At 29.5% G+C, this 12,933-nt stretch overlaps 2 protein-coding genes across 2 annotated transcripts in view; one reads left to right on the top strand and one right to left on the bottom strand.

Moving 5' to 3' along the window:
- LOC111041008 (connectin-like) overlaps nt 1-12,933 on the top strand; it is a 268,864-nt gene that overhangs the window by 27,614 nt on the left and 228,317 nt on the right. The gene's annotated exons all lie outside the window — the stretch shown is intronic.
- LOC111041009 lies at nt 1,837-5,730 on the bottom strand. The gene is made up of 2 exons (XM_022325142.1): nt 5,471-5,730; nt 1,837-2,462 (listed from the first exon to the last, which is right to left on the bottom strand). The coding sequence occupies exons 1-2, from the start codon at nt 5,563-5,565 to the stop codon at nt 2,042-2,044; spliced, it is 516 nt and encodes a 171-aa protein (XP_022180834.1). The 5' UTR covers nt 5,566-5,730; the 3' UTR covers nt 1,837-2,041.

Genomic DNA, 12,933 nt, shown 5'->3' with positions numbered 1-12,933 from the left:
AATGTTATGCGATACATAATTTTAGCATCAGTTACGAGGTTAGTAGTCGATACAATTAAAATATATTTATAATTAATATAATAATATACCATTACGATATTATTTCAGATTGAAAAACATAATTTTTTACCAAAACTGTACCTACACACGTCCGTAATTTATTGGAACAATCTCATAATTTAAAATATTTAAAAAGTACTAAGTAATTGTCGATTGGACAGTAAAATGTCTTACATAGATTATCATATTTTTTATAGTTGTAGTGTATTTTTTCGTTTACTATATGAATGGGTAATTCTAAACCTATTCTAACCTACGTCGTCGTAGTTAGAAAAATATGTGTACAATATGATTTTTATAACAAATTATATGGTTTGTAGAACAGATTAGATTAGGTTAAATGACATGCAACCGTTTTGAATGTACATTTAACACGAAATATTTTGTTCAAAAATCAATTTTTATGCGGAGTCTATAAGTTTATTATATAGGTACCTACCTAGTTGGTTTTGTGGTTATTTGGTCTTTAACGCAAGTCAAAGTTCTTTCTAAACTTTAATTTTAATTGCATATTGGTTGCGCAGCATATTGTACAATATTAGTTCGATCGTAAAATTATTATTGTTCCTACCTACTGTATAATATTTACTTATCCATAATATACGTGTACGCAGTTTAGTGGCGTGTTAATCGATTGTAGCGACATTCGCGGGTTAGTATAAAATATTTGACGATATATATTATTATAATATGTAAACGGTTGGGTATGTCACCACTCGCCGTATAAAACTACTGAATACTCATACAAAAATCGATATTTAAATATAATTTTTTTCTAGAAATTATATTTACGCATCGTACCATAATATTGTTATTATTATTTTTTGATGCACGATCAGTTTTAACGCATACTCTTTTTTTTTTTTTTTTTACACAATATACAATGACTTGAGTTTAACGCAATTTACTCATTTTTTTTTTTTGCACTGTAGTATTGTTATTGTCGGTTGTTATTCATCTACATAATACATTTATATCCATTTCAAGTTGTCGTAATCGTATCAATCGCAATTAATCGTAATTTCGTCCAATAGTCATTATTGTTACTAATTTACATAAATGCGTATTAGACATAAATTACTTGGACAACATTAATTATTGAACCTAATGAGGTTTGAAGTCACCAGACTTCTCTCGTAGTGACTGTTAATTCGTTTAGGGATGTAGGCATGTATACAATATTAATCGATATACCCGAACGAGGAAAATATATTATCGGGAAGAGGTAGGGAGTGGGGGAGAAGTTCACCCACTAGTCCGTCTATCTATCTAATCTAACCACCGACGATGATTTCTACTAAAAATCAGTCAGTGTTCGGTGTAGTGTATAAAAGGTACTGGTCTGTTATCGCTCTGCCGCGGCCGATGAATAATGTTTTCGGACTGTTGAAAATCGTACAATAATGTTCAAGAGGGGTAGGTTATCAACATGGTCAAGTTAACCACAAGTACAACTTTGTGGAATTGAACAATTATATTCAAGAGGTAGATTATTATCGTCATGGTCAAGTTAGCCATAAGTACAACTTTGTGAACCTTATCTCTAGATTTCACGAGATAATGTGGGATGATTTCAAAATGGAGGAGACTAATTTCACTGTGTTGTGGTACTGCACGAAATTTCTCCGAGTCCTATATTTGACAGAGTTCGTGCGGTGGCCTGCGAAGCTTAGGGAATAATAGAATTCACATTTTATTGGATACTTCAGAATTTTGCAGTACCTACCTACATTAAACAATACGATTTTTAAAAATGTTTTGTCACTGTCGTTTTTGTAACTTTGGATGATATTTAATTAAAAATAAATGTATATCATGCAAACGATACATTTATCTTATTCATATTATGGTATGTGATGGGGCGATAACCTCCAGTACCGCGTAAAAGTAGTAAGCGTAGTATAATAATTAGAAAAGAAAGGCACCCTGCGCTGCACATAAATATTTTTATTATAATTGATTGGGTATACTGTTAAGCTAATCATCGACGTGCGTTTTTCTTGAGTTCGACGTACTTTTCGCACACCAGACTGTATGTTTCCGGCGGCAGTGTGCGCTTAGCGTGCGCCAACATCACATCGGCCTCTCGCGAGCTCAACACGTACAGAGCTTCGGCGATGCAGACGGCCGCCTCGCCCCTGCAGCTCCCGCACCCCAGCATGTCTGCCTTCTCCCCTTTGCAGCTTCCGCAGCAGATATTGTCCGCCCCGTCGCCGATCGCCACCTCCGCGCACTGTTCGGCGTGGTCGATTTTGCACAGCGCAAATCTCAATATTCCAGCCGGGTCGTGGGGCTCGGGAAACTTGGTCGGTCGCCATCTGAGTGCGGCGTTTGTTCTCGCCGATTCGGCGGAGGACTGTCTGGCTTTCTCCACGTCCCGCCGGTAATTCGGACCCGAGACCCTGCGAAAGCGAGAAAGCGACCGTCATGTAAAATGGCCTGTGATCGGTGTGTTCGGGCGGAGGATCTGGGATTTTTTTTGTGGCGTGGGCGCCATTTCGATGATAATAATAACTATGCTCCTCGGGCACCTCATAACTATTACGATCAACTTCGGGGTAAGTTGTACTCATTCGTTGGTAGTGCGGTGTCTATACAATATCAATACGTATTGGGCAGTTCTCCGAGATTACTGATGCCGGTATCCGAGTAGTTTTTAATAAAAATAACGTACAGCATGCTCAGTTGGGGGTGCTTCGGCTAAATCTGGTACTGTGTGGAGGTATTGACCAGCGAGGTGCTTGTAGGTTTATTTTTCAGAGACTGAACACCGCTTGCTGTCATATACCTACCCTCACCGTGGTACCTCACATCTCAGTTTCGCGTTATTTTTGTACGTACTATACTTTCATCAATTAAGTGTATTTTTTTTTTTTTTTTTTTGATGACGGTTATATATTTTTAAATGATAAAAACACCACCGCGTTAAAAAACCAAACATTTTCCGAAATATTGTTACGATAAGAAAAGTTTAATGGGACTGTGTGGGTGTTCCGTGACCTGTGTCACTCCGTATTTGTATAACGTATACATACAATATAAAGTAGGTACTATATATATATATATATGTGTGTGTGTGTACAAAGGTTTTGCGTACGAATGTTTAGACACGACATCATTTGGGGCAATGTATTTATGTATGTTACATAATAATTGTTTCATCCATTGAATTCGACGATGTTTATATTGCAAAGTATCAATAGAAAAAGTCAGTATTTGTAATATTGCTATAAATATATAATATAATATTGGGCAGTCAACAAACCCGATCGATAATAATAAAAACACCGTATTGTATAATAGTGAACGTCTAATAACAATAGTACGTGTCCAATATGTGTACTGTGAATTATTGACGTGCGAATAGGCGTAAGCGGCTCGAGTAAATATATTTTATACATATATATACAAATATTTTGTAAAGTGTAACAAAGTTAACAAGTGCAACTTTCAATTATATTAATTTAAGACTGTTTCGAGGTCACGACACAATGCTCGGGTATTTCATTAAAATATTATAAATTTATAACTGCACCCGATGAAACCTTTTGGGTATAATGTTATACGCTAACATTGCTAACTCTAAGGAAACTTACAGAAACATACATGGACCAATATCCAATAGTCATGATTAGAGCAAATGATGACTTCCAAGCATTTGTGCAGTGACTGCCAGGCAAACACAATATGCAGTTTCATAACGTCGCTCGACGCGACGACGCTTAAATTCGAAAATGCTTAGTAGGTATGATAAATTATTAGTTTGTGGGATATATTGTTAACATTTTTAGCCCGTATTTAGATGTTTTCATACAAAATGTTGTCTAGGAAATTATGTCTTCTAAAAATAAGCAAAAACATTCAATTCGGTTACAGCGTTTATTGTTATAAGTAAAATTTAAGTTTCAAAAATAACAGGGAAACAGAGAAAAAGAAAACAACTATACTGAAATCAGAAATGTTTACTCGACACTGATTTTTGACAAAATCAATTTTGTATATTTGTTGTAACTCAAAAATTAATAACCATATAACAGGAACTCAAAATGATAACTAAAAGTTAAATAAAAATAAATTAAATAAAAGTTAAACCTAACCTTTTTAATTTAGTGGAATAATTTCACAAATACACGTAAACATTTTTTTTATTGACATTTTGACAAAATGTTGTTATTTAAACAATTTTTGTTGCAATTCAAAAAATATTAATCGTAAAGTCTTGATACTTTTTGTATCTAAAAAGCTATATTATGCACATAACAGTTTTCAAAATATTTGGATTAATTTTAAGCCTAATATCTAACTTAACTTAAATTACTAGACGTCTACATAGCTGAGCGATTTGTTATTTTACTTGTATAAGATATATTATAAAATACCAATCGGTAAGTTATAACGTAAGGTTAGGTTAGGGATAAGGCATTTTGATGGTAATTTTTATACTTTTTTAGTCGTATATTTTATGTTTTTATCTATATACAAAACAAAAACTTTTAAACGGCAATTTAATAATAGGTAGATAACCTAACCTATACATTTTTGTAACAGAAAATAAAACGATGACGTGTGCAATTTACTAGTTTATGTAAAAACATATTTTCAAATAAGTCGGGTACGCATTTACGTCAATTAATATGACCTTTTAATAAGTGTATAAATGACTACTAATTATTGTAGGGTTTCGAGTTTAAATGGATTATCCGTAAAGTATAGAAGTAATTAAAAACTGATATTATTTTATTCAGTTTGTCCATTTATATTACCACATCTAAGTCAGTCAACATCACATAATACTTTTAATGGTGATCGATCATTTCATAATGAAATTTTTCAATTTTTAATAGATAATATTAGCAATACAATCTCACAACAATTAAAAAAGTATAATTTTATATTTTATGAACTATATGCAGTAATATTAATTATACATGTATAATAAGTGCAGATAAAATAGTTATGAGTAGGTATTTTTAAAATGAATTCGTATTGTTGATAAAAATCACAAAATAATATAATATATTATTAAATATTATACAATACTTCTATGTTTCCTACTCATAATATTCCTGTAAGTATTGTGATTTACAGTAAGAAAATAATTTTGATTCAAATGGAAATTGTAAATGTACATTGTATAAAATACCTATCGTGAATAATGAAATAAATATCGCGTCAACCATTTGATATATTCATCTGCTTTAAATTTTTGTATTTTCAATTCAATTATTGAGAACGTTAGATTTTATTCCTAATCAAAATGGAAGCCCTCTATGCATACAAATTTTTATACTTTTTTCGATAGTTTATTCGTGTGGGCAGTGCACACTGCGCAGGAGCATTTTTTTTTTACTTGGCGTAGGTACCAAGTGCCGGGCGCAATAATTATTTATGTATATAAAGTTTTACCTACCTTTTTTTGTCCAGATACCATAAACAATAAACTGAACTTCCAATTAGACAAACATAAAAAAAAGGTAAGATAAAAATATTTATGATGTTTTGCATATTATTATTATTTTAAATTTTGTCTTTAATATAGGACTTAATATCAGTCTGTTATATAATAGCTTGTTATTATATTAAACATGAAACTATAGTAACTTTTAAGCACGGTGAATAAAGTGTATGTTTAAAACTTATAAAAGTTATAAATCTTATATGAATAATAATAATAGTAATAATAATAATAATAGGTACTCAACAGGGAATTTCTTTTTTCTCATAATTACGCAACTTGAACCGTATAAATTTGTACATAAATACTCTTGCTACATAATTAATTGTTTCTTAAATATTCGCTCTGAAAACTGTATTAACTTGACAGCTTGAGTTGCCTAATATTATCTTTTTCGGAGTAAAATACTTTAAATATTTAAGTGAATTGGATGACTGTATAGAATATATATCATATAGTAAGTATATAATATAATTAATGTTTTGCCAGTTTTCAGAACTTAGTTGTCGAAAGAAGTTTTTTATTTTTTTGTTAATTGGCTGAGTACCTACCATTCGGTCCCGATCAAAATACATTTAAATAAAAAATCGCGTCTGATGATTTACAATTTCTAAATCAATAGAAATCAGATATTTGAAATGCATTATTATGTATACTCAGCGCTACAACACAAGCTCAAAGTTTAAAGGATCCACTATCCACTAATTTTGGTATATACGTATCTCATTACCCATTAATTGAAATTAGTCGAAAGTTTATCGGATGTTTGGGGGCATACCGGATAAGTTAGAAGTTTAGTGGTAATTCAAAGGTTCACCTAATTTCGGAGACGTGGCCCATACACATACATCGCGGCCGAATGGTCAGTTAAAAGTGCTCCGTTTCGCGTGTTAGTCTTTCATCCGTCGCAGTACTATACATACATTCGGCAACCACGTCAAAAAGTAAAAACGAAGGCCATTAATCGTGTATACGTGAACTGGCGCTGTGGTTCTATACGTCTGCGCAATTACGTGCCCGGCGGGCTATCTGATGCTCGTGCCTTATATTGCGCACTCTTGCCCACTCTTCGAACACTTAATTTTGATTTTTCCTAATAACACACCCCCGAGACCCCGTGCATAATGTATATTTTCCCGTGTAACGGTCTTGTGTATTATTGTTATACATATAATCGTCAGCCGTCATTAACGTAACAAATCGCGTACAGACATGCGGTAGGTGTATTATTCATGGTGGCTTATTCTCTTTAATCGCAGTATTTAGGCCCCACCGCGGTCGTGTACCGTCTATGCGATACACGTGAATCTAGGTGAAATGTCCGCGTTTGAGTTGTTCCAAAAATTAACCGTAGGAAAAATACATTGACGAAATAGTAAATTATGATGTACACATAAAACTATATATACATAATACATGATAACATCGTTGATTTTTAAAATAAACAGTTTAAAAAAAATTAAGTAATTAACACAGTATATTTTTGAAGTTTAAAAAAAGTCAATAATAAACATTTTAAAAATATTCAGTACTTATTTTATTATTTTTATGCTCTTACTACTTATTTATACTTATATTTTTAAATTTTTCTTACAATTAACAAATATTTTTTTTTTTTTTTTGTGGAAATGTTTCAGTCATCAACAAGTATTTTATACACAAAGTGTCCCATAGTGTTTTACATGGTTAATTAGTGTTCTTAATTTCTTCTATTTCAAATATTTCAATACTCTTTAAAGTTTAATCATTATTTCATCACTTAACAGCAATATTCTCATGGATTTGAGCAATTAAAGAATTAATATGGCTTATGTAATGAGTGCGACAACACGTTGGTGAATTTTTCCCTGAACTTAATTTTAAATACTAATAAATTATAACTAATTAACTTCACCGGTTTAAGTCCAATTTTTATTGGTAGGTACTTACGTTAAAATCTTCAGAAAAATATTATGCTTACAACATGATATTAAATCAGAGGTTTAATTTTTGTATTTTTGATATTATTCAATTTTCATGAAAAAACTTGCTTTAAATTAAATGTTCAAGTATTGTACTCCCAAACAAACATTTTGCTATACAAAAAGAGCAATATTTTTTGAAAAATTTACCATGTTTAAAAATCGCTAGTATAAATATTAAGTGAAAAATTCAAGTCTCTAATGTTATTAATTTTTAAATTACAACAAAATAAACGAAATAAATTTTGGGTGATGAGACTTTAGAAAACACACACATCATTCAAAAACCATATCCATGGCTTCACACAGAATCTAAAATATTAAAAACTTATCCATTTTAATTTTTTAATGTTAAAATTAAGAAATAATTAATTAATTAATTAGTTAATATTATATTGTATCAATAAATTAAGCTATTACATTATTTTCTTCAAATTATGAAAAAACATTTATTTTGGACATCCTATAAATGTATATGGAAATCAATTGTTTAGTGGTATAAACCTAAATTTATGCTGTCTGAATGAAAAATATGAAAAGTTTGCTGTAGTATGCTAAGCATGTTTACATGAACTATTCTCATATCCATCGGTGTTGATGAAAGGTAATAAATGTGCATACTTTAATATAAAAATGTTTTATACCTATAATAGTACAATATTATAATATTATATTGTGCTTGAATGTGAAATAATGTGTTGATTCCACGAATTTGAAAGACCAAAGTATTATTAGTAAATAATACGAAATGGCCAAACTAAATTTAATAATAAAATATTCAAACTAGTTTGAACTTTTAAATTTAAAAAAGTTATAGAATATAACAACCTGCATTAAAATACAATGAGGAAACCCAAAAATACTGGTTTCCAATAGAATAATATGCACAATATTGAATAAAAAATGCTGGATTCAACTGAACCTACATACCCTAAATATATTATGTTTAAATTCGTGTATTATTTTGGAATAATATGTTAATGCTTAAAATTGATCAGTGATTGTATTATATATTTATATGATTTAAAAAATTGTGTTATTTCAATAACGTATAAGCAATAACTGTATGGAAAACTAAAAATACTTTTTATTTAATTAGAATTTATAAACATTTACACATAGGCTAATATATGGTTTAAACCTATTACAAGCAGAGTTCTACACAAAATCGTTCTAAGTTAAATTGTATAAGATAACATACTCCTTAATCCTTAAACACCCACTTAAGCAACCTCCAAAACGTAATCTAATAAATATAAATCCTCTTTAAGGTTGAGTGCACTATAATCTTGTTACTATTTTTCAAATTGTGTACATGTTAAAAGCCTATCAACCGTTATATAGAATTGGACTTTAAACTAAGAATACGGATAATTGTTTGATAGTTACAATAATATTTGATATTTATTAAAAAATTAAATAACCTTTTTTTTAAAAAATAATATTGAATACCTATAAAATATTATAATGTAATAAGTATCTATATATATTAATCCTGAATTATTTTTCTTTATTTTTTTGGTACTTACAAGAGAAAATTTAATATTTACATTGTATTTTACCATTCTAAATAAAATATCTTAAATATTATATAATACTATTCTGAATGGCAAACAGCAGTATTTAAACTCTGTAAAGTTGTATATAACTTTCAGCGTTTAACTTTAGATATTTCGAGATGGTTGTGTAATACACAAAATAAATAAACTATAATATAGGTAAATTGGTCTTTGTACTCCAAAATCTTCTGTCCCGTAAAGTCGCTTAACCAGAATGGTATCTACGTCCGTCCGCCAAGGCAAACGTCCTTACGTCGTTTCCATTTTAAATATATCTCGATCGCGAAAAACCATCATTATTTAGAAATACTAAACAGATTCCCGGAAACGCAATAAGAAGAGATTTTATTTAAAATATATAAATTTATGCGTTGTAAAAAAAAACCGAGCAATTATTAATTCATTCACGTCGAACCATCGATGGGTAACCGTTCTCGAAGACAACCGTAATCCGTTTTCTTTATGTTAAATTCGTCAATAATTATATTGCTCATTGTATTTAAACAACAAAAAGTGCACGAGTTTACGATTATTGCACGAACCACGTAAAATTAAAAAAAAAACTTATCAACTCCAATGGTCTCAATATTCAATAAATACAAGTCTGTGTACCTATAACGAAATGCGATAATACATAGAACGAATTAATAATAATTGTAACCTATTGTATCATATTATTATTATACCTATATATATAAATTAAACATTTTTTTTCTAACGTCAATTGTTTTTTACACAGAATTGCTAGCGAAATTAACACTTAAATACAATTATTGTATTTTAATGCGCTCAAACCCACGAGCCATTTAAATATTTTGTGGGCATGATTTTTCGAGACTACACCGACAAGTTTGATATTTTTTTACTTCGTTTTGGAAATGGAGCTTATGAATGTTTAGTAAAATTGGGGTGTAAATGCTTAATGATGTATAATGTATAGTGTGTTATTTTTTAATTCCAAACTAGCTATGAATTTTAAAATACCTCTTTCATTTCGTATGTTTTCTGAACTAAGCAAATTATGTAATGGCCTTTGGAAAGTTTGCAATCCAAGCATGTATAACAAATGTTGATTATTCAGTTGAAATACATTTACCGTAAGTATACTTTAGATGACACATGATATTTAACCAGGACACTATAAGTAAACACATTTTTCCTTTAGAGATAATTTTATGCTCAAATTTGTATTCACCTTCCAGAATATTACCAAGGTATTAATTTAAATTAATTTCAGAGCGAAACGATTAAAGCGGTATAGATATTATAACGATCGTGTCTAAAGAACATTTCGAAAATTAAAACTCATTTGATTTATACTATTTTTCCTTAAAGTATACTTTACAATATTCGGTATCCCGAGGGGAACGTTTATCACACAAAAGTTTCCAGATATTAATCACTTGATTGTGATCTTCAATAACATTTATTTACATTATTTTATCTCCTCTTATATCCATTAGCTGTCAAGAACTTTATCAATTTGAAAAAGTGTAATATTAATCTGGCAGTGATGTATTCGTTAAAATATGTAATGGGGTAATTGGTTAAATGTCAATTTTTTCGGTGAATAAATTTTCATTTACTAATTAAAAAAAAATAATTAGTAAAAATAGTGGCCAACATGAAATCGATACTTCCTGTATTATTTTACGCAATTTGTAATTTGTAATGAATATTGTATATATTATAATTATATTGAAAACAATTTTATTTCCCTTTAAATATACAACTTTTCACAGTGTAGTGAAATAAGCAATCGATATTGAGCTTATAAATTATACATAATATGAAAAATAATATGTATAGTTTAAAAAAATTATCTATTAGGTATTTAATACACATACTACATAGATAATAATAAAACAGTAAGTTTCTTGAATTGTATAATGGATGTAAACATTTTTTTTTTTTAATAATAATTTTAGAACATATTACATAACATTAAATTTTAATAATATTATGTGTTACAGGAAAAGTAAAATAGTAAAGAGTAGTTTTAAAATTACACGTGTTTTATGATATTGTATAAGTACTAAGGTACTAAGATACTAAGTAGATACAACAATATGTTCGTTAAAAGTAATAATTACAGAAAATAACACTACAAAATAGTGGTAGGTACAGTGTACTGATTAAACAACGATTATAGTTTTAAGTACAAACACATGTTAAAAGCGCAATTGCTGTCTATTTGAATAATCAAAACAAATATTATTGGTATGTTAAATTTGTTTTTAATTGATTTGAAAAAAAAATATATATAAAAAGTTTTGACGTCGCCGTAGGACACGCCTCAAATTCCATAAAACAATCCGAGTATTTGATGATTTTTGTAATAATATTCATACAGTCTTTAAACATACGTCTAGGTACTTAGAAATTAAAAAAAAAAAAAAATTAGGCTTTTGAATAAATGCACGACTGAAGGACAAAATAGGGGTTTTCATTCAAGGCGAATCATCTCGTATAATATGTTGTCTTTCGCGAGCACAGACAAACTGCGAGTTGTGGGTATACCAACACAATGTGGTGTTTTTTTTTTTTAAAACAAAATCAGATTGTTCGGCGGAGCACGCGAGTACGCTTATTGTAAGTTCACGTCGGTACGGGATTTAATCATATTTCATCGTCATATCCGTTATTGAATCAACTTGGTATTTATTTGCTCGGGGATTTCGATTCGCATTGTTTCACAGTTCCACCCCGGCGAGTCTCGTCATGTGAATTCCTGATAAAATAGGTAACCGTACCTATAATGTAACTTTTACGATTGATTATGTATCTTAAATCCGAACATAAAACATTAATTCGTCTGGGATCAGAAGTCGCATATGATGTATGACATGTATAGCCGTGCGCGTTCCGTTTCATCGAAACTTTTTAATTAATAGTCACCGCCGTCGTTGGCATATATGCGACGAGTATATTATAGTTCGGCGCGAATGGGTGGTGGGTTGCAGAAATGTCATTTTCAATTCCGATGACTATTATTATACTCTCATTCGGCCTCAAAACGGTTTATTGCGAATAACTCATTAGCTTATAAAATAATAATTTGTCAGCCGCTATATGCGTCTTACGCGGACGGTCTTATAGTCCCTTTCCAAGTTTTCCAACTTTAAAGTCGAATTACAAGTTACAAAAACACTGGCTCTGTCGGCATTGTGTAATAATTGTGAAGTGCGTGTGTCAGGTATTATATTATTATTATTATACAATTAAGCAGTTATTCGCAATTTCAATTTTATATTATCATAATTTATGACTTGACGAGGAATGTGTTCTTTGTCCGTGTTTTATAAAAAATATTATAATATAAAAAAAAATGGTAAAATATTTTTATTATTATCGTAAAATTAATATAATAGGCAGAGACATATTATATTTTAGACGTGTGTGAAGTTTTTTACTAAAAATTCGGTCTTAAATTAGTTTTGTTATTGATTGGAAAACAATAAATTAAAATGTCTAATAAGAACTTTTTAAGTTTGTTGAATATAATTTGTATTAGCAATTTAGGATTTTTTCCAAATATAATATGGTTCGATTTATAAAAAAAAAAGTATGATATATGATATGTTTAAAAAAAAAGTTTTTAATTTTCAAAGAAAGAAATAACTTATATGAAGCACAATATTTAAAATAAACTACCTATATGGTACAAGTTGGATCTTCATAATTCAGTTTTAAACTAAAATAAAGTTGAAGTCTAACAATTATTATTAATATGAGTATTATATTTTGATTATATATTAATTTTTTTTTATATTTAAAATCAGTATTTACAATCTGTTAGTTTAGCACAATAAACAAATGTGATAATAAATTAATATATATATGTATTACAACTAAGGCTTGAATTTATGTGTATTTATATAACAAAAGTATGTATTTA

Source organism: Myzus persicae, unplaced genomic scaffold (assembly GCF_001856785.1).
Source record: "Myzus persicae strain clone G006 unplaced genomic scaffold, MPER_G0061.0, whole genome shotgun sequence".
NCBI classification, from domain to species: Eukaryota; Metazoa; Arthropoda; class Insecta; order Hemiptera; family Aphididae; genus Myzus; species Myzus persicae.
The sequence above is the reverse complement of the archived record's forward strand: the minus strand, read 5'-3'. Positions and strand labels throughout refer to the sequence as shown.

Bases quoted from the DNA above. Each gene is read 5' to 3' on its own strand.
- LOC111041009 (XM_022325142.1), bottom strand. From the start codon at position 5,565: ATGCAAAACATCATAAATATTTTTATCTTACCTTTTTTTTATGTTTGT. The intron at 2,463-5,470 runs GTAGGTAAAACT...TCGCTTTCGCAG, and splicing joins TGGTATCTGGACAAAAAAAG to GGTCTCGGGTCCGAATTACC.